At 40.7% G+C, this 21,810-nt stretch overlaps 1 protein-coding gene across 1 annotated transcript in view; it reads left to right on the forward strand.

Annotated features, from left to right (window-relative positions):
- FER1L5 (fer-1 like family member 5) overlaps positions 1–21,810 on the forward strand; it is a 95,271-nt gene that overhangs the window by 11,679 nt on the left and 61,782 nt on the right. The window contains 9 exon segments of the mRNA XM_061593362.1: positions 701–731; positions 2,002–2,117; positions 3,668–3,791; positions 6,198–6,271; positions 7,880–7,948; positions 17,022–17,065; positions 18,191–18,273; positions 19,838–19,941; positions 21,132–21,245. Of these exon segments, the coding sequence (XP_061449346.1) occupies positions 701–731; positions 2,002–2,117; positions 3,668–3,791; positions 6,198–6,271; positions 7,880–7,948; positions 17,022–17,065; positions 18,191–18,273; positions 19,838–19,941; positions 21,132–21,245 (759 nt within the window).

Raw genomic sequence — 21,810 nt, forward strand, 5'->3', positions numbered from 1 at the left:
AATCTCCAAATATTGAGACATTTCAGGAATCCTGTCACATACTTTAGGCTGGTTTCCTCGGAACAAAGGTTACTGATGGCAATTTCTGCAATAGTTAGGTTTATAAACACAGATGTACAGGCTGAGCATGTGATGGAAGGCTCCCAGTGTTAGCACACCAACAGATCCTGTTCCCCCATTAGGTTTCAGGGTGGGATGGGTCACCAAAGCCATAGCTTTGGATTCTCAGAGATAGCCAATATATGAGACTTTGTGTCCCTTTCCAACTCTATTCCCCAGATTGCCATTTGCTGATGTTGCCTTTCACACAGAGATACCTTGAAGAGATCACCTCCAGCCAGGGAGGGAGAGGGAGAGGAGAAGGAAGTTGTGCCCCCTTCCTCTCACCTTCTAGAAGAGTCTCCTGCTGTTTACTTTCTGTGGCTACAATTTCCCTAGTGGACATTACAAAGAAGATATTTAACAGACCCATCTAGGATATTTAAGAAGTTGGCTTGACTATTTTAGCACTGCCCCTTTTTCTGCAGAATCCCATCTTACAGCTATAAAGTCACACAATTGGACAGGCCCCCAAAAAGCCATTTAGTCTAACCCCAAACTCATTATAATATTTTTAATTTCCTTGAAATGTTGCCACCACTCTCGATCTTCCTCCTTTCCTTGACAATTCCCGAAACGTCTTCTGTTTCTCTCTCTGCAGATCGAGATTGGGCTCGTATATGAATCTCCAGGTACATTCATCCAGAGCTGGCTGCAGGTTGGGGTGGGGTGTCTTAAGATGCAAGCCCCCTCAACCACTGCTTCCTTCCTCCTCTCCCCCATCCATTGTGGCTCCCTTCCCCCATGCTCTACTGATGACTTTGTTATTGTTCATTGGCCTATTAGTATGTTTTATGCCAGTTTAAACTTTGGACATGCTTTAAATGTTGAACTGTCAATGTTATATTGAAGTGTATTGTTTGTATTATGTGTTATGGCTGTTGCGCTACTGTTATGTTTAAATTGCCTATTTTCTGTGAATCACTTTGAGCATAATGGGTGGTATTCAATACTAGTCCTACTCAGGGAAAACCTACTGAAGTTAGCAGACATTACTAATTTAGGTTCATTCATTTCAATAGATCTACTCTGAGTAGGACTTAGCTGAATACATAGAATCATAGAGTTGGAAGGGGCCTATGTGGCCATTGAGTCCAATGCAGGAATCCAGTTGCCTCTTGAATGCCTCCTTCATTATTGGAGAGCCCACCACCTCCCTAGATAATTGGTTCCATTGTCGTACCGTTTTAACAGCTAGAACGTTTTTTCCTGATGTTCGTTCGAAATCTGGCATCCCAACGCAATACATTTGTGGGAAAAGTAGTGTATGAATAAACTGACTATTGTAGCACACAGGACTGTGTTACTACATTATTGAGTATGTGGTGATGGCACTGATGGCAGCTGAAGGCAACTGAGAGCGTGGGTAAGTGTGGGCAATATAAATGATCAGATAAACATTCTCATAAGGAGTGCCTAAAATAATTGGGAAAGGGAGACCTTTCCAACACTGCCAAAAATATTCTTGAAAAACTATGAAAAGTTTCAGCTCAGCCCTCAGATTCAGGCCTTGACAGCTTATGAAGTTCTATATCTCATTAACTGTACTATGGAGCTTGGGGAGTAGAGACTGGTGGCCCCAATGCCGGTGGGGCAGTGAATCTGTGCTTCAGTTTGAACATTCGAGGAGCTGTCCAAGGTGCTGGACCTATTTGGGGAATAGATTTAAGCACTGTGGTCAGCTCCTTGAAAGTTTGGACTAAAACCCAGGACGGATTCACTGCCCCAATGTGATTGGGGCCACCGGCTGCCACTGCACCCAGTTTTATACTGACATTTGATTGTAAAGAAGAATCCTTGTGATAATGTTTCACAGAAATAATGTCGGTCCGTAGGAAAAAAACAAGCAGATGGCACTTCTGGTTGGTGTGAATTCTGGCTCTTGTTATTTCCGCTCCCTAGGTCATGCTCTGATGTCCAAATGGCTAAGCCTCTATGACCCTGCTAACCTCAATGCTGGACTAAGGGGCTATGTGAAAGTCAATCTTTGTGTCCTAGGAGCCGGGGATCACGCACCGGTAAAACTCTCAACATTACAACACCTTCACCACCTCCACAGGGAGACATAATGGGCAATGGCCTTGTACCTGCAGCCTAACACAGTAAAGCACATTCAGCTTTTCATACTATAGGGGTTGGGGAGGAGGAGAAAAGGAGAGATGTGCATCATTTGACAGCAAGAGGAGTGGGAGCTTTTACAGGGGAAAAAAATCTGATCAGAAGAACCTGGGATTTCAGCAGCAATATCCTTTAAAAATTGTACACTTGGATCCTGCTTTTGTGGAGTTCTCACCCAAACGAAACCCCCATTCTGCTATGAAACCCAGTGGGTGTATGTGGGCCTGTCACTCCCTCTTGACCAAACCACCTGCCTCCATATATACCTGCCCATACATGAAGATCAGAAGAAGGCCTTTTGTGGTTGACCCCGATTGCTAAGGTGAGGTGGGTGGCTACAAGATAGAGAGCCTTTTTTAAGGTGGCATCCCAGATGTGGAACACTCCCTGGAGAGGTTCGCCTGGAGCCTGCCTTCTCTATTTTTCCAGCACCAAGCAAAGACCTTTTTATTCTTTCCAGCTTAGTAAATGCAACTTTAATCTTGCCAACTGCTCTTGCCATTTTTTGTGGCTTTCTAATTTATTACAGTTTGTTTGTGCATACTTGTGAACTGTTGTAAGCTGTCCTGGGAATATGATTGAATGACAGTATAAAACTACCTATAATTAATTAAGTACCCTACCTCGCAAGGTGGTTGTGAGGATAAAATATATGGGAGGGAGAGAGAACCAGGAATGCTGCTGTGAGCACCAGGACACATGGGAGTAGCTCACCTGGCACCATGGTCTCTCCACGTGGCAAAGGGCATCTCACATTTCCACAGGAAGAAGTTGCACAAGAACAGATCCTGCCAGTACAGCACAAGTAATCTCTAGAACTGTCATCCAAATCTACCATTCCCTGGGGACAGGGTATGGCAGTGAAACCAGACGGAGTTCCTAGTGTACAGAATACACCCCACAGCTTTCCTTGCAAAACCGTAGGCTGATTCTGACATAACATTTGCTCCTGCTTCAGTGGTTGGTGTTTGTTTCTTCAACGATCATGACCGGAACAAACACAGGAAATGTCATGTTTGAATTTGAAACTCTCCCCGCATTCTGCAAGGCAGATCTGTGAAAGCCTTCACCAGCCTAACGCCCTCCATGTGTTTGGGGCTACAAAAGGTCTATGGGGAAGGGAACTTGGTGACAGAGCATCTTCTTTGCATGAAGAAGGTCCCAGGTTCAAATCAGGGCATCTCCGGGTAGGGAACTGTCCCCTGTCCAAAGCCCTGGAGAGCTTCTGCCTTTTGGTACAGAGACAACACTGACCTGGTACAAGGGAGCTTCCTGCATTCCACCAGTCCCAATTAGCACAGCTGTGCTGGCTGGGGCTGATGGGAGTTGTAGTCCAAAACATCCGGGGGAGGGGAGACTTTGCAGGCTGGCAAAGGCTGGTCTGTGAGGTGTGGAATCAGCCACCACCGTTCCGCCTACAGGTGTATTTTCTACCTTTCTCCTCTCCAAGGATGCAGACCAGTTATCAGAGGATGGCGATTCAGAGGCCAACATCCTGCGGTCGGCAGCCATGCCCACAGCACACACAGCCACGCTCCAGCTGTACATATACCGAGCAGAAGATCTGTCTCAAAGTAAGTCTGCTGTTCCCCCACTCCAAAGCCAAGGTCCTTTTCTCATAGTGGAGTAAGTTGCAGTAGTGCCAAAACAAGACGGGGGCAGTGGTCCCTGCCTGGATTCAGACGTGTGGTTTAGTGTTTTCAGAGCACTGAAAGTGGAGTTAGCGTGGTTTAGCGGCATAGACCAAGCATGGGGAGCCTTTCTCAGCCTGAGGGCCGCATTCCCTTCTGAGCAACCTTCTGAGGGCCACATGCCAGTAGTGGGCGGGGTGACAGGCAAAAGTGGGCGGAGCAACAAATGTAAATTGTACATTTGTACAGGAGGCTAGTTTCTACACACACTCACACACCCCTCTCTGTCCTCCATCCAGACAAGCAAGAGGCATTCTCAGGTATTAAGGGCATGTTCCAGCCAGGCAAAAACCATGAAACACGGCCAGGGAGGGCTGTGGCTTGGGGAGAGTTCTGTGGGCCAGATAGAGAGGCCTTGAAGGTCGTATTGGTTCCCTACCCCTGGTGTATACATTTATTTCTTATGTCCCACCATCACCTCTGGTCAAGCATACTGCCTCCGACAGTGGAGGGAGGACATAGCCATCATCAGTAGTGTAGTGGCACATTCAGAAGTCTGGGGTTCCTTCATGTTAGTCATGGCCATGCTCCCTTCCCCACTTGTTTTTTGTTTTTGTTTTTTTGCTGCTGGGTTGAGAACAAGATCCTGGTTAATGCCTAGGAACCAATAAACATGAAAGAGAGTGTTAGCTACTGAAAAGAGTCCTCTCAGTGGCTGACTCACCTCCTTTCACTCCAGTTGGCTCCAATCAGCAGGAAAGGAGAAGGAAGCATGTTAGAAGACTCTTCTCAGTGGTTAACACACTCCCCTTTGACGCTGATTGGCTTGTAGGATGCTGGAGACATAGGGACCCTGCTGGGACCCTGCTCCCAAAAAAGTAAAGGGACTAAGACCCCCCCGACTACACCACTGGCCATCGTGGCATACATTTCAGTGGTGCATTAGTGTGCATGCATGGTCTCCACAGGTGAAGCATGCACGATGGATGAAAGTGCTTCTGCTGACTTTTACTCAAAACTTGGAAGCATAATGATTGCTATTTGTGAATTCCAACTGGTTTCCTACCCATCCCTTTTTCTTTGCATGTCATGTCTAGTTGATCGCCAGATTGAGAGCAGGGACTGTCTTGTGTTTTATTGATCAGTGATCTCCTCTGGGAAGCTTTTTGGTTAAAGGGCAGGATAAAATGCTTTAAGTAATTAGTCTACCATTTTTTTTGACAACTGCCCCAAATTCCAGTTGTTTAGACAAAATAATTCAGGCAACTGGCTCAAAGACCAAAAAGCAGCCAGGCAAGAGTCTGTTTGTTTGTTTCTGCTTGTTTGGCAACTGTATGAGTAAAAAGGCTCAGATCTTTTCCCCTAAATGATTCAGGCTCATTGTTCAGATCCATGTTCCCCCAGGTTGCCTTACATGATCATGTTCCCACTAGGATTGTCTAACAAAGAATAAAGGGCCGAGCTGAGTTAAAATTTAGTCATTATGTCTAGGTTATGCATCGAATTCAGCCGAAGCCCGAGCCAAAGCTGGCCGATTCAGATCTTTTGTGGCTTCAGCCATGTCGAGTTCTGACAGCCACAGATGGCTACAGGTTGGATTGGATGACCTAGAGCAGCCTTTCCCAACCTTTGGGCCCCCAGATATTGCTGGACTACAATTCCCATCAGCCCCAGCCATCATGGTCAATGGTCAGGAATTATGGGAACTGTAGTCCAGCAACGTCTGGCAACCCAAATGTTGGGAAAGACTGACCTAGACCAACCTGGGGCTGTCAGGGAGCGGAGCATCAGGCAGGGAGAAGAGGCAGCCATGCTTCTCCTTCCTGCCTGAGCCTGACCACTCTGCAGAATCATGGGTGCTAGTTTGCAAGGGGCTTTCCTGCATCGCACAAGTTCACTCCCTCAGCTCATTGGCTGTTGAGCCCAGGGACGAATCCTGGGTGTCGTGGTTTGCAAGGTGCTTTCCTGCAAGAAAACCTGTTGCAAACCCACACCACGTAAGATTGTTCCTTCAGCTCAGCTGCTGAGCCCGGGGAAAGAATTAACGAATTATGCATAATTGACCCAACTCTCATTTGAGGCAGGGAGAAGAGATGCAACATTAGCCCTGCCTCCCAAACTAATTCAAGAGTGGCTCTGAACTGGGGCGGGTGATCCGCAGGGCACTCCAAGGTCAGGTCCGCCTGATGCTCCCCTTCAGATTGGAGCCACAGAGCGAATGGGGAGGGGGTCTGTGCACAACCTAATTATGTCATTGGGTATCCTAAGGCAAACACAGATTCTCAGCTTCAGAAAAGTAGTATTATTAAAAAACAAATAAATTTGCCTTTAACTTGCTTCCCTCCACAGTGCAGGACACCACTGCAGATCCCACTGGTGGTTCTGTTGACGCTTCTCTGGAAGCTCATTTTGCAGCAAAAGTGGTATGTGAAACACAGCCTTAATTATTGTTATTTTTCTAAAAGGGAGATAGCATCTTAAGAAACAAACCTGCTACTAATGAACAATACAATAAGGTGTCACGTTACAGCCTTTAAATGTATTAGCCTGTGCAGGCTAAATTAGTCTCTAGTAGCAAAACAGGGGGTAACAGGCCAAGTTTTGTATATCATCCTTACCTGCTCACCTGGAGGCCCTTGATGCTTAACAGTGGCAACCAGGCAACATGACTAGATGAACAAGTTACATTCATGCAAAAGAAAAGCAGGGAGGGAAGCCCTTTTTTACAGTGCGGATGGAAAGATATGACTTGAGAGTGACTTGCAGGTGTTCTGGTATAATAGTCAATAGGGTGCACATGGAATCTCTTTGATAATGCATGCATCCATTATCTAAAGACACAGGAAACATGCCTCTTTTGCAGAACCATTGCTTTCTCCCACAAACACATGTAATTAGCAGAACAATTTGTTCAGCCACTAAGATTTCTGTAATGGAGCGACAGCCCTAATCATAATCCATATAAAAGATTATGTGATATGTTCTCCTTTTACAGCTAAAACTTAATCTCTTTTCCACCATTTATGCTGTAATATTTGGGGTGTTAATCATGTTAGCATTGGAGCTGGATGCTGGCAGAAGCTGCAATGTTGCAGAATCCCTGTTGAAGGAGCTTTACCTTGGATTCAATTACACTGAGACTCTGACTCTAAGAAAACAATACATTGGCATTTATTCAAGGAAATGCAGATTAATAGGAAAGATCCCTAGTTCTGGCAAACTAAAATGGAGATGGAAAGATGCATACTTGCTCCTGCATCTAAAGAGAAGAGTAATACAAAAGGTCTCCTCTCCAAGGGAGGAGTGGAAGCGGAGAGAGGGGAAGTAGGAAGTGAAGTCAGCAACCCTAACAGGATCAGTCTAGCACTAGAGGAAGATCAACACAGGTTAGAAGGGAAAGGGCAGTCTAGGAGGCATGGAGGTTTTTCTCTCTGTTCTTTCTCGTGCGCAGCCTTCAGTGAAAGCTGGATTGCACCCTAACACTTCCAACGAATCACATGGTACTCGGTCTTCCTCTCCAAAGTACACAAAGGAAAAATCAACTGAGCATCATTCATATCAAAATCTAGTGATGCATTTGCATTAGTAACAAATTAAGTTTCAAATTGACAGACTTACTGCACTTATAATAGCAGGAAGTCATCTCTTTGTCTTGATCACCACCTGTAATGAACTGAGATGGGTGTATATCCGTCTTGCATATAAGTCCATGAAAGTTACCAGACCTCAAGGACCTTAATTAGCCATCTGCCCATGCACATAAACGCTTACACACATGCTCCTGTGTTTGTTTGTCGTCTATAGCACACTGATGGCCTCAAAGAAAGCAAGGACCACCTCTCATTCAATTCTCCAAAGCTTTCTTGCTTGGTCACCTGAAGATGATCTTTGCTTGTCACAGGCAAATGGATATGTACAATCCTGGTGGGTCTTTTGCTTGGCCATTACTTAGCACTGACATGCCCTAAAAGCTACATTCTGTACAAGATGGTGGTTCTTTACTAATCTCCTCCCTTTGTCAACATGTTCAGCTAAGGACCAGAGTTGTGTTCGGAGATGCCAACCCTGTGTGGAATCAGCTGATGTCCATTCCCATGCAGGTGAGCTGCATCATTCAGAAATGGAAGGGGAGGGACTTCCCGGAAGGAGTGCTGGCTGGTGGTTGTGTCTGAGGGAGCTCTGCCTCAGAGGAAGCTTTTTTCAGGTTAAAAGCCAGCCAAGAGGAATCTTGGACTGGCTTAAATGTTCTCCAAGGTATAGGAGAACCGATCAGATTTTCCACAAGACTTCGTTGAGCTGTCGGCGGCTGGAATTGATCAGGAAATCCCTGAGATAAGAAGGCATGCCGATCAGCTGAAGACGGAATCAGGATTTCCATGCAAGCTGTACTGAAAAAAAGCGAAGCGTTTTTTTTTCTTCTTAAAAAAACGTCCTTAACCAGCGAGCCTACTTCTGTCTAAATCTTATCATTTGGCTTAAATTACTACAATAAAAGGGATTTGTTTACGAATCAGCAACTGAGAAACCTGGGTGAGTCATACTTTTTCTCTTTTAAATATAATTAAGGAAGAAAGAAAATGTAAACAACTTATATACTTTTTTTACGACAAAAAGCTGGCCTGAATTTGGAGTTTTAAAGCTTAAAAACGGATGAGAGGTAATTATTATTTGATGGAAATATATTTTGGACTATTTTTCTCCTTGGACTATTTCTTTTTGGACGAATCTGCTGCTCGTACATGTTACTAATCGTTTGGTGTTGGGAACTAGAATTGTTTTGCATTCTTGGACGTAGATAAGAACTGTGTTGTGCTGACTGGATTACAATAACAGGCCTGGAATATTAACTTTTTTGTTGGTGGAGGGAAAAAAAGAAGAAATAGACTGCCTCTAGGTTTTGGAACAGTGATTAATATCAGAAATTAAAGGCTTCTCTTGAAAATGACAACTAAAAAAGCAACTAAGGCCCAGGAGCGAAGAGGTTCTACTGATCCACAGGAAGGGGCTATACCCCCAGATATGTTTCAAAAAATAATGGAAGGGATTAATGATATAAAACAGGAAATGAAAACTGAACTGACAGATATAAAAGACTATATTAAAACACAAGTGGATGAGATTAAAGGGACAATTGGGCAAATAAAGGAGGATGCAAAAAATACTAAAGAAAAGGTACAAATCTTGGAGAATAGAACAGATATATTAAATCTGGAATTAGAAAAAAACTTGGACTATATGGCTGTGACTGAAATGAAAAACAAAGAACATTGTTTGAGATTCCGTGCAATCCCTGAGGAAACAGGTGAAGACATCAGAGATAAAATTGTTAATGCTTTAGTAAAATTTCTGGATTTGAATGAAGATCGGATGGAATTTGAAATAGACAAAGTGTATAGAATTAATTCCAGATATGCAACAATGACTAAAATTCCAAGAGATGTGCTTGTTCATTTTATAAAGAAGACGACCAGAGATATGGTATTACAGCAACACTTTAAAAATACCTTTAAAATTGATGGTAAGGAAATACTGGTGATGAAAGAAATTCCTATTAGACTTTTACGTAAGAGAAAAGAATATGCTTTCCTTACAGAGAAACTCAAGCAACGCAAAATTCAATTTAGATGGGATGTTCCAGAAGGAGTGATTTTTACATTTAGACAACAGAAATATAGATTGAATACTGTTCAAAAAGCAAGGGACTTCTTGAGAAAAGCTTCAAAAGACATGGATGAAGATAAACTCAAAGGGAAGGAAGATGATGGATTAAAAGGAGCATCAGGCACATTTTAAAATACACGCTTAAAGATGGATTACAAATATCTAACTTGGAATATAAATGGAGCCAACACGGCGCAGAAGAGAAAGAAAGTGTTTCATTATTTGAAAAAACTAAAATTGGATATAATTTGTTTACAAGAAACTCATATTAAGAAGAAAGATTCCAAATATTTGATTTGTAAAAATTTGGGTGAAGAATTTATTTCGGCTGGACCAAAAAAAAAAAATGGAGTTGTTCTCTACATTAACCCACAATTGCTTCCTAAATTGGTATTACTGGATGATAGTGGTAGATTTGTGGGGGTTGAAATTACTCTACAGGGTACAAACATTTTGATAGTAGGTATTTATGCCCCCAATGAAGATAAAACAAGGTTTTACACAGGACTTATGGAAAAATTGTCAGAGTTTTCTTTTTTTTTTTCAATTAATTTTTATTCCAATTTTCAAAACCAAAACAATACAAAAAGAAAACAACACAAATCAATAACTAGTACAATACAAAAAGAAAGAAAAATATATATATATATAAAAAAGAAAGAATATTGACTTCCGATTTGTCATAGTTCAGCTATAAATCTATAATATATAACAAACCTATCTCTTAATAGATTATAAAATCACCTTCCTCCAACGGTTATCTTAGTTGGTTTCAAATCTCATTAACATCATATCATTTTAATCTTCCACAAAAAGTCAAAGAGAAGTTTCCAATCCTTGAGATATATGTCAATCAATTTTTTTTCTAAATAAACATGCCAATTAATCCAACTCATCAAATCTACTAAGTCCAGTAATTTTAAATCACTCTTCTGTCATTATCCATATTGGGTCCATCTTCCATCTTTACGCACCCAAAAATCTTGCTGTCATAGTCATATAATAAAAGTCTGATAGGAATTTCCTCCATCACAGATGTTTTCTTACCATCAAATCCAAACGTATCACTGAAGTGTTGTTGCAAAGCCGCATCTCTGTTCCTCTTTTCCACATGATACACTAGTACATCTCTTGAAGGTTTTTCCATTGACACAAAACAGGGATTAATTCTGTTAACTTTCTCCATTTCAAGTTCCATCAAATCCTTCCAGTCCAAGAATTTTCTTGAACCGATAATATCTTTATCTCCAATCTCTTCAATTCCTTCAAGGACAGCGCTGAATTCCAAACTATAATATTTGTCTCCAGGATCCATCACAGCCAGAAAATCCAAATCTTTTTTCATGTCCATAATTAAGCCAATCTCCATAGTTTGAACCTTGCCTTTAATTTCTCTTCCATCCTTTTTTTGTTTTCCAGATCTATCTTTATTCTCCTTTCTCATAGAATCCTGAGTTTCTTTCAGCTCCTGTCTCATTTCGTGAAATTCAATTCTCCACGCTTGTCTATTATTTCTCAGTTCTTGTTTTATTGAGTTAATCCCATTCATTATTTTCTGAAACATGTCTAGAGATAAAGTCCCTTCTTGTACATCCATGATCTTCTTAATTGTCATTCTTAAAACCAAAGGAACAAAACTCCTTCAATTTTCAATGTCCCAAACAGAGAGCAGCTTATTTCTTTAACCAGTTACAAAGGAGTTAATCTTTCCAGCAAACTAACGTCACACGCTAGACAGCCCTTATCTCTTATCTGCCCAGAAGTGTAAGAACGGCTTTAGTTCACAGCGTCGAAATAGCTAGTAGCAGAGAGAATGAGCAGATTCGTCAAAAAGAAAAAAAAAAGTAGATCAAGAAAAATAGTCCCAGCCAATAAATCAAACAGATTTCTTATCTCTTTCAATCAGAAATCTCTCATCCGTTTAATCTTTAGAATGCTATTTTCCATGTCAGCTTTTTGCAATAAAAAAAAAGATACGCTATTTATATTTTCTTCCCCCTTAGTTCCGTGAATAAAAAAAGGAAAGTCTTACCTCACCTAGGTTATCTCAATTGCTGTTACTTTGACAAATCTCTTTAGCTGTATAGATAAGAAAATGATGAATGTAGACAGGAGGATGTTTGCCTGTTAATCCGTATAAAAAAAACGGGTCACTTATCCAGCTGAGCTAGCATAAAAATCCTCGCTCTGTCTGAGCTGCTGGAAGACACAATTCTGACGAATTCCAGACTCCAACAATCAAAACAAAGCTATGTAGGAAATCTCACGTTTCTTCTTTAACCGGAAGAAATTATTCCCAGTCAGAAAAGAGCCTTCTGACTGAATTTAAACTGGAAAAGTTTCATCCAAGACGAGAGCTCGTCTCAGAGGCTGCACAGGCGTAGGGATCCTCCTGGGAAGTTTCAAAAATTGTCAGAGTTTTCATATGATCATTGGTGTGTCATGGGTGATTGGAATGGGGTAATCTCACCAAAAATTGATAGGCTTTCTGAAAAAAATATCAAAGAGACACAGGGTAAATTACCGAAGATTTGCTTTGAACTGATGGAACATTTAGAATTGGTGGATACCTGGAGATATATAAATGATAATGCAAAGGAATTTACTTATTTTTCAGAAAGACACAAAACATTCTCGAGGATTGATATGATTTGGATGTCTAAAATTTTAGCGAAGGATACTTTTAAAATGGATATATTACCAAAAACTTTTTCGGATCATAATCCTGTGATATTAATTTTTTTAAAAAAAAATCTTGGATTTAGATGGAGACTAAATGAATCTTTATTACAGAATGACAAAGTAGTACAAAAATGTAAGAAGAAATTAAAAGAGTTTTTTGAACATAATTTACATAAAGGAACAAGTGAAAATATCGTTTGGGATACAAGTAAGGCATTTATGAGGGGATATTTTATTAAATGTAACTCTGAATTAAAAAAAAAGAAACAACAGAAAATGCAATTAATTTTGGAAGAAATAAAACAAAAAGAGGAAGAATTGAAAAAGAATCCAACTAAAGTTTCTATTGTAAATCAAATTAAAATGTTACAGAAGCAAGTATCAATGCTGACAGTTAGAGAAATTGAAAGAAAACTAAATTTTGCTAAACAAAGGACTTTTGAATTTGCAAATAAACCTGGGAAATGGTTAGCATATAAATTAAGAAAAGAACGTCAAAAAAATATTATTTTAAAGATACAAGAAGGAGAAGAGACGTTGACAGATAATGTAAAAATCAAAAAGATTTTTCATCAATATTACTCAACATTGTACAAATGTCAGGAAATTCCATCTGAAAAAATAGAAGAGTATATATCTAAACAGAATTTACCTAAAATTACAGATTTTCAGAGAAAAGCTATTAATGGCCCTATTACGTCAAGAGAGATATCTGAAGCTATAAACAAAATTAAATTAGGAAAGGCACCAGGACCAGATGGGTTATCTGCAATGTATTATAAATGTTTGGAGGAAGAACTCTTACTACCTTTACAGTCTACAATGAATCTTATTCTGCAAGAGGGAAAGATACCGGATAGTTGGAAAAATGCTAATATAACATTAATACCTAAAGAGGAGCAAGATTTAACTAAAACAAAAAATTATCGACCAATATCTCTATTGAATAATGACTATAAAATTTTTACAACGATCTTGGCAGAAAGATTGAAAATAATATTGCAACAATTTATTCAGGAAGATCAATCAGGGTTTTTACCTAAAAGACAATTACGTGACAACGTCAGGAATGTCTTGAATGTCTTGGAATATTTAGAACAACGAAATGATAAACAAGCAGCTTTGATTTTTTTAGATGCTGAAAAAGCATTTGATAATTTGAATTGGAAATTTATGTTTCAGGTTTTGGAGCAAATGGATTTTGGAGATAATTTTATAAAATGGATTAGATCGATTTATACATCTCAGAAGGCTCAGATAATTGTTAATGGAGATTTAACGGATTCATGTGAAATACAAAAGGGTACAAGACAGGGATGTCCTTTATCTCCCCTTTTATTTATTCTGGTCTTAGAAGTGCTGCTTAGAGATATAAGGCAAGATAAAAGAATTTCGGGATTAAAGATAAAAAAAGAAGAATATAAATTGAGAGCATTTGCTGATGATTTGATAATTGTACTAGAAAACCCTTTGGAAGGAATTAATGTATTGATGGACAAATTAAAAGAATTTGGATCGTTAGCAGGATTTAAGATCAACAATCAAAAAACAAAGATGTTGGTGAAAAATTTAACTTTAAGGGAACAGAAAGAGTTAATGGACAAGACAGATTTTACAATAGAGAAAAAGTTGAAATATTTAGGTATCATTATGACAAACAAAAATTCAAAGTTGTTTCATAATAATTATGAAAAATTATGGACAGAGATTAAGAAAGACTTGCTAAGATGGGATAAACTACACCTGTCATTAATGGGTAGAATATCTGTGATAAAAATGAATGTATTACCGAGAATGATGTTTCTGTTTCAAACAATACCTGTAATATCCTCTGATTTACCTTTTAAACAATGGCAAAAAGATATCTCTAAATTTGTATGGCAAGGAAAAAAACCAAGAGTTAAATTTAAACTACTACAAGATGCCAAAGAAAGAGGAGGACTGGGATTACCAAATCTGAGACTTTATTTTGCTGCCTGCTGTCTAGTCTGGATAAAGGAATGGATCTTATTGAGGAATAAAAGACTATTGGATTTGGAGGGTCATAATTTGAAGTGGGGATGGCATGGATATCTATGGTATGACAAAGCAAAAGTAAATGTAGACTTTAACAATCATTTTATAAGACGTCCTCTGTTGAAAATATGGAATAGATATAAACCAAGGTTTTATTCGAAAATACCATTATGTGTCTCAAGTCAAGAAGCGTTTTACAGAAGAGAAATGGCTGGAAAAGAGAAATGGTTAACTTATCAAGAACTATTAGAAAATGTACATGGAGAATATATAATGAAAGAGAGAGAACAACTGACAAAGGAAGGATATAGTTTTCAATGGTTTGCCTATTTACAATTGTTAGAAAGATATAAAATAGATAAGAAAATGTATGGGTTTGAAATAAGTAAATCTGATTTTGAAATAGGTTTGTGTACAAATGATGAAAATATAATTGCGAAAATGTATAAACTCTTATTGAAAATGGATATGGAGGAAGAACAAGTAAAAGAGTGTATGGTAAAGTGGGCAAAAAATTTTGGTTATAACATACAAATGGATCAATGGGAAAATATGTGGAAAAAAGGCTTGAAATTTACACTATGCTATAATCTTAAAGAAAATTTTTATAAAATGATGTACCGTTGGTATATGACTCCAGAAAAGTTGTCAAAAATGTATAGTAATGTTTCTAATGTTTGTTGGAAATGTAAACAACAAGAAGGATCATTTTATCATATGTGGTGGCTGTGTAAAAAGGCAAAATTATTTTGGGCACAGATAGGTAGGAAGATGCAAAAAATTCTAAAGATAAATATTCAATCAAAACCAGAATTTTTTTTATTGGGTTTTATGGATAAACAAATAGAAAAGAAATATGGAAGAATAATATTATATATGATTACGGCAGCAAGATTATTATATGCACAAAAGTGGAAAATGGAATCAACACCAACAATGGAAGAATGGCTATTGAAATTAATGGACTTAGTAGAAATGGATAAATTGACATGTTTACTTAGAGAAAAATCGACAGATACATTTCTTAAGGAATGGAAGCCTCTCTTAGACTTTTTGTTGAAAGATCAAAATAAAATGATGATATTGGGATTTGACGATTAATTAAGACAGCCTATGGAGAAAAGGGATTCTGTATGTATATATTAAGGGACAAGTTTGATGTATATTGTATACTTATAGCTGATCTGCGACAAATCGGAAGTCAACTATTTTATTTTTTATTTTTTGTTGTGGTATTGTTATGTTTTTTTGACTTTGTTTTGTTTGTTTTTTGAAAAATTTGAATAAAAATTATTAATAATAAAAAAAAGAAATGGAAGGGGAGGGAGGGAGAGAGAGAGAGCATAGGGGCAAAACATGTTTCCTACCACTGATTACCTCATTTGGGGGGGGGAAATATTCAACCCCCTTTCTTGACTGTGTCCCAGATTGCAGTCTGGTTACTCTGTCCTATCAGAACTAAATGTCAGCCACTTAGAATCAAGACTGTTTGCACTAGTGATAGACAAACATCACCCCACCTCAAATTGAAATTGGACTTGGCAAACATAGCTATCCCTCTCCCACACAAATCAGAAAATAGCTCCGACTTCCCCCCCCCCAAGCCCAGTTCCAAAATGTGGAACCCACTATGTACCTGATAACACCAGCGGAAGTGTAAAGAGCAGAGCTTGGAAAAGTTACTTTTTTGAACTACAACTCCCATCAGCCCAATCCAGTGGCCATGCTGGCTGAGGCTGATGAGAGTTGTATTTCAAAAAAGTAACTTTTCCAAGCTGTGTGATTAACAGTGCAGTTGCACTGTTAGAGGCCCTGAAGACTCCAGCCACCCACTTCCCTTCATCCAAACTTTACCTGGCTGCAGCTGTAGGGATTACTATGACCAGGCAACCTTCTATGAAGCCTCCATTTATCCCTGGTGCCCGGGATGCTGAAATGTTAGCATGCTCATTGACCTCCCAGCTGCAAGGAGGCTGGGGACATGTTGATTCCATGGCACTTGACTTTGTTACTGAGTTCTTGGACAACTTGGAAACTGTATGCCCCAGGAGTCTGTGTTCATGTGCACATGCCTAGAAATTTGTTTTATTTTCTGAGCTGGAGAAGAACTTCTCAGGAAATGCTTGGACCCTCAGTTCACAATGCAATGGAGAATTGGGAGCTTGGGAAGTTCATATCCTGAGCTTGGAGTCATCATACAGTTCAGTATCTCTAATTTATATAGTGTACATATGCTTAGATGGTTCACATGGACCTGAGATGCAGAGGGTCATGTTCAATGCTAGTTCTACTCTCAGAGTAAGCCTAAAGAAGTTAATGAACATGACTAAGGCTGTGGGCACACTAATCGCTTCAGAAGCAGCGAGAATGGTTTTTCTGGCTGCATTTTGAAGCCACTCTGCCCTAGACTGGTCACTCCTCCCCCACTGCTGACTTCAGACCTTTCAGGACCTCCCACAGCAAAGCTTTGGGCCAATCACTGTCTTGGCCTGAGCCTACAACAAAGTGTTTCCATTGGCCACACCTGGAAGGGCAATGAGTTGATCTACCAATCAGTTGCGAAATCTGTCTTAAGCTGAATTTTTAAATAACTCACTTGAGCTGATCCAACCAAGTTTTAGAGTAAAAAGGGATAGAGTTTGACTATCGTTGTGTGCATCAGATTTCAAAAGACAAAGGTGGAGACACACTGGAACTAGCACAAAAGTCTCTACTCTGACTTAGGTTCATTGATTTCATTGGGTCTACTCTGAGTAGAATTTAGTTGGCTACAACCCACAGAGTTCTCCTAATCTATGTGTCTTTTCATTGCAGATGCCTTCCATGTGTGATCTAATCAAATTTAGCATTACTGATGGGTGAGTGCTAATATCAGTAGTTAACGAGCTTCATTCAGGTGGCCTATCTGTGGATTTGTGGTTGAAGATGGGAGACAGCGCATCCATCACATTGAACAGTCATATTGATTTTTAATTATATTCTTATTGCTTCTTTTATTTTATATATTGTATTTTACTGTATTACAATTCTATGGAATTACGATCGCTAGAACAGGCAGAAAAATCGCTCAGTGGTCCGCCAAGACCCTCAGCAAATTTTCAAGCGGTCCGTGGCGGGAAAAGTATGGAAACTGCTGCTTTGGATCATATCACAAATGCCAGAAAAGATCCTGCCATATCCTTTCCCCTCAGATGATGCTGCCCATCTCCTAGCAGGGCCAGCCCAAGGTGTATTGGGTGGTGTTCAGTGCACATTCTGCTCAGAATAGACCCAGTGAAGTTAATAGACATGACTAACTTAGGTTCATTCATTTACAACAGGTCAGCTATGAGTAGGACTTAACTGAGCTCAGCCCTTTGCTGTTTTCCAGCCACCCAAAAGTCAGAAGTTTCTACACAATCTCTATCCTCCATCCTACATGCAAGCAAGAGGCTTTCACGCAGTTCAAAGAAACATCCCAGCCAGGCAAAAACACTTGAAAGGGTGTAGAGGAGGGCAGTCATGTGCTTGTCGTGGGGAAAGGAGGGTGGCTGGGAAGCAGGGGTGTAGTCATCCAGGGTCATGGGGGTCTTAGACCCTTTACTTTTTTGGGAGCAGGGTCCCATCAGGGTTCCTATGTCTTCAGCATCCCATGAGACAATCAGCATGAAAGGGAGTGTGTTAGCCACTGAGAAGAGTCTTCTAACATGTTTCCTGGTTAGTCAGTCATTGAGAAGACTCTTCTCAGCAGCTAACACTCTCCCCTTTCATGCTTGTTGGCTCCTAGAGATATCTGTTGTTGTGAGAGAAGGCATTAACAAGGTTCTCATTCTCAACCCAGCAGCAAAAAAAAGGGGTGGCTGTGATTAACATGAAGGGACCCTGCACTTCTGAATTTATCACTATACTACCTCTGGGAAGAGTTCGGGGGGGTAGAGAGAGGCCTGGAGGTGCCACATGGAGGCTGCACAGCCCCAGCAAAAAGGATTTTGTTTGCTTTTTAGGGGGCAGGATGGAGATGGCAACATTCTGGGCACCACATTTCTCAGCCTTTCTCAGATCTCTTCTACTGGGACTGAAATACAAAGTAAGATAGCTTTGCTTCTTTTCCCTGTCCCCAGAAAATTGGCATGTCAGGGCCAGCTGAAAACATTTTGCTGTCTGGGGTGGAAATTCCAAATGGCACCCCATCCCCCCCATTAATTAATACTGGGCACAATCTGCCAGCATGTTATCTTAGGCAAGCAGAGTTGATTCCAGGTTCAACAGACTCTGGGAAGAGTGGCCTCTGTGTTGCCCCACCCCCAGTGGCAAACCCCTCCCTTAGAAGCAACAGGCTTCCTATACAGCAGGTGACGACCTGATGGCTGCATTGGCAGAGACACCACTACAGCCACCATCTTAATTTCCCCACAATGCAATGCTCATGACAAATGCATCACATTCGATTCAATTCAATGTTTTGTACCAGCCAAGGGCCATGACAAATGCATTAAAAACATAAAAAGGTATGTAAAAGTATACAGGGGACAAATTGTTGTTGCAACCAATAATATAAAAGAATTTCAGAGTTACCATCAGCGAGCTCAGTTTAAAAATCTGAATCTCCCAAACAGTCTGTAGCAATTTTATCTAGTTCTTTCTTTCTAATCTTTTTCGCAGCAAGCACAAAAAGAGCCACTTTGTATGTCACAGAATGCATCACATTGCACTGTGGGCAGCTGCGAGTTGCAAGTTCAGCCGTTTGGGTCTAGTGGACCTGTTAGTGCTGGGCTCCAAAAACCAAGGTGGCCCCAGCAGAGGCTCAGCAGCAGCAGGAGAGGCCCTTCCCGGGCAGCAGGGTTCCTGGCACTTGCCCGAGAATAAACTGCCAAAAAGGAGAGGGTTCCACAAAACACGCGCATTTGCCTGAGAATGCCATGTGCTGGTGCAAGCCTTGTTGAAATGAATGGGGATTCTGGGGAAGCACCACTTGCATGTCCCTCTCAGGTCCCAGGATGGGTATGGCCCAGGTACTGAGTCTGACAAGGCAGCAAATAAACTGGAGGATAGTGCTTGCCTTGGAGGGATCACCTGGTGACCAAGCTGCCCAGAATGAGGAAGCTTAGCAGGTCTTAGAGCATAGGTGGGGAACCTGTGGCCCTTGAGGTGTTGATGGACTCCCAACTCCCATCAACCCCAGACATCATGGCCATCAGCCAGGGATGACAGGAGCTGTAGTTCAACAACATCTGGAGGGCCGCTGGTTCCCCACCCCTGTCTTAGAGCTAGAACTGGTGGAGGTACAGGGATGCAGTCACATGATATCCAGGATTCTGGGCGGTAGTCTCCGGTAAAAGGGGTCGAGGTCCACTCAGCCTTCCATCCATCCGTGGTCGGTAAAATGAGTACCCGGCATATGCTGGGGGGTAAAGAAAGGCCAGGGACGGAACTGGCAATCCCACCCCATATAGTCGGAAACGACTCGCACTACAAGTGCGGGGACACCTTTACCTTTTACACAGGAGAACTTCCCAATGGGTTGTGCCCTGTGGGTCAGGCCTTTCTGGTGTCGCCTTGAAGAGCACCCTAAACTGGCTGCCTTGCCTTGCCTTGCGACTAAGCTGGTGGTGCACAGACTCTTCCTCCCCTCAAGCTGTTGTTGATTTCAGAGGACTTCTCAGGCTACCTGCCGTGCTTTGGGCCCAGCTTCCTGACCCTCTACCAGACCCCAGAAAAGCTCATGAAACGAACGGAATCTGTTGAGAACATGGATGTAAGTCTCTCATTTGGCGCTCTATTCAGCTGAGGCTATTCCTTAGGAGCCAAGGCTAGAGGGTGGTTGTTCCGGGAGGCATCAACACTGCCGTGGTCTTGAGGGTCATCGGGCAAAGTGGGGAAGGGTCCTTCTTTCCATCCTATCCCTTTTTCCCTTTTATATCGTGTCAGTTAGATTGCAAGATGTCCTCCTGGCTGAGCCCCATTTGTTTTACTCCTTGTACACAGTTTAGGAACATTTTAAGCGCAGAAATAAAAACATAATATAATAGTCAGTCAAACTTTAATGTTTTAACCATAGGTTGCAACAGAAGATAAGCAAACAATTAACAGTACTTTAAAAAAATATATCTTCACAATAACATAACATCTTAATTATTTATTACACTATGAACAAGTAAAAAAATTGGTTTGGAGTTTTGGCAGCTGCCAAAGGAAATCTTGTTGCAGCTAAAAGATTTGCTCTGTCACAAGAAGCCAGCAACAAGTCAATTTTTGGCAACTCTTGACTAGTTAGTTTTCCCCTCAAGAAGTGGGTCTAAAGGATTTGTTCGAATCACAGAGAAAATGAAGCAGTAAAATAAATAATGTGGTACATTCTCCACAGAGCCATTGCAACAAGGTTTCAAATATAAAATAATAATAAGGTGCTTTCTAAAGGTCGTAATTCTAAGCATACATACTAGGAAGAAAGTCCCATTGAACTTAGGCTGCAGTCATGTGCACACTTACCTGAGAGTAAACCCCATTGCTTCCAAGTAAACATGCATAAGATTGGCTCAGTGTGATTTACTTCAGAGTAAACTTGCTTAGAGGATTGTGCTGCACAGCTACACCTCCCTTCTGCTTCAGCCTTTCTTCACTAATCATGAGGGCTAGAATCTTGCTCTCTTTTTTTCTATCTTCATATTCACAGAATTGCATTCAGTCCCCCAGATTGGACTGTGTGATTTCTTGATCCCCAGCTTTTATTGATTCAACTCCTTGGAGAGAACAAGCTTTTGTGGTCCATGGGACTCTTTGTCAAAACACTTTTACACACTTGCCAAGTTGTGCAATTTTACACTGCACTAAAGAGAGTAGGAAAAGGGTTCCTGTCCCATACTCTTTCCTTTCTATTCTTCATCATTAAAGTCTGCCCTTCTGATCTTTTCTTTCATATACTCTTTATCTTCATGTATCTTTTAGGAAGAAGGGATAATTTACCGGGGAAGGATCCTGGTGGAGCTGATCACCAAGATGGAGCCAATCCCTCTTCAGAGAATAGATGAAATTCCTGTAGAAAATATTAGAAGAATGGAGGTAACCAGGAAATGAAAGACACCAGAGTATTTTCTTGCAGGGTGCAGAGGAGTGTGGAGGCCATTTCCTTTGGTAAGACTGTAAAGATGTGGACCTTGCAGGATGAGGCTCTTTCAGGAGCAGCTGGGTAGCCAAGCTGGATGGGGAGAGAAAGAAAAAAGAGATCAAGGAGGTAAAAGGAGTGCCTCAGTAGGGAGTAGGGAAGATGGGGGAGAAATTAGGTTCTGTTCACATTTAAAGCCAAATCTATCAAATTTGCACTTACCTAAACAACATGAGAACCGAAACACAGCCATCCTTCAAAATTCACAATTATCTGAATTTTGCAGTGTTTACAAAAATGCAAATATATGGGGGGTAGTGTGCATAAAATTTAAAAACTTAGTGAAAAACATACAAAAATGCATAATATTAGGAAAATTGCTTCCAAAAATGAGTACAAAAACCGCATACAAAAATGTGTGTTAAGAGAAAGCTGCACTAAAATGCTGAAGAATTTTCATGAGGATTTTTTTTAAAAAGCAGATTGCAGAAATGTGGAGAACTGAATTTCAGATCGGAAAAG

The sequence above is a fragment of the Rhineura floridana genome, chromosome 12, assembly GCF_030035675.1.
Source record: "Rhineura floridana isolate rRhiFlo1 chromosome 12, rRhiFlo1.hap2, whole genome shotgun sequence".
Taxonomy (NCBI): Eukaryota; Metazoa; Chordata; class Lepidosauria; order Squamata; family Rhineuridae; genus Rhineura; species Rhineura floridana.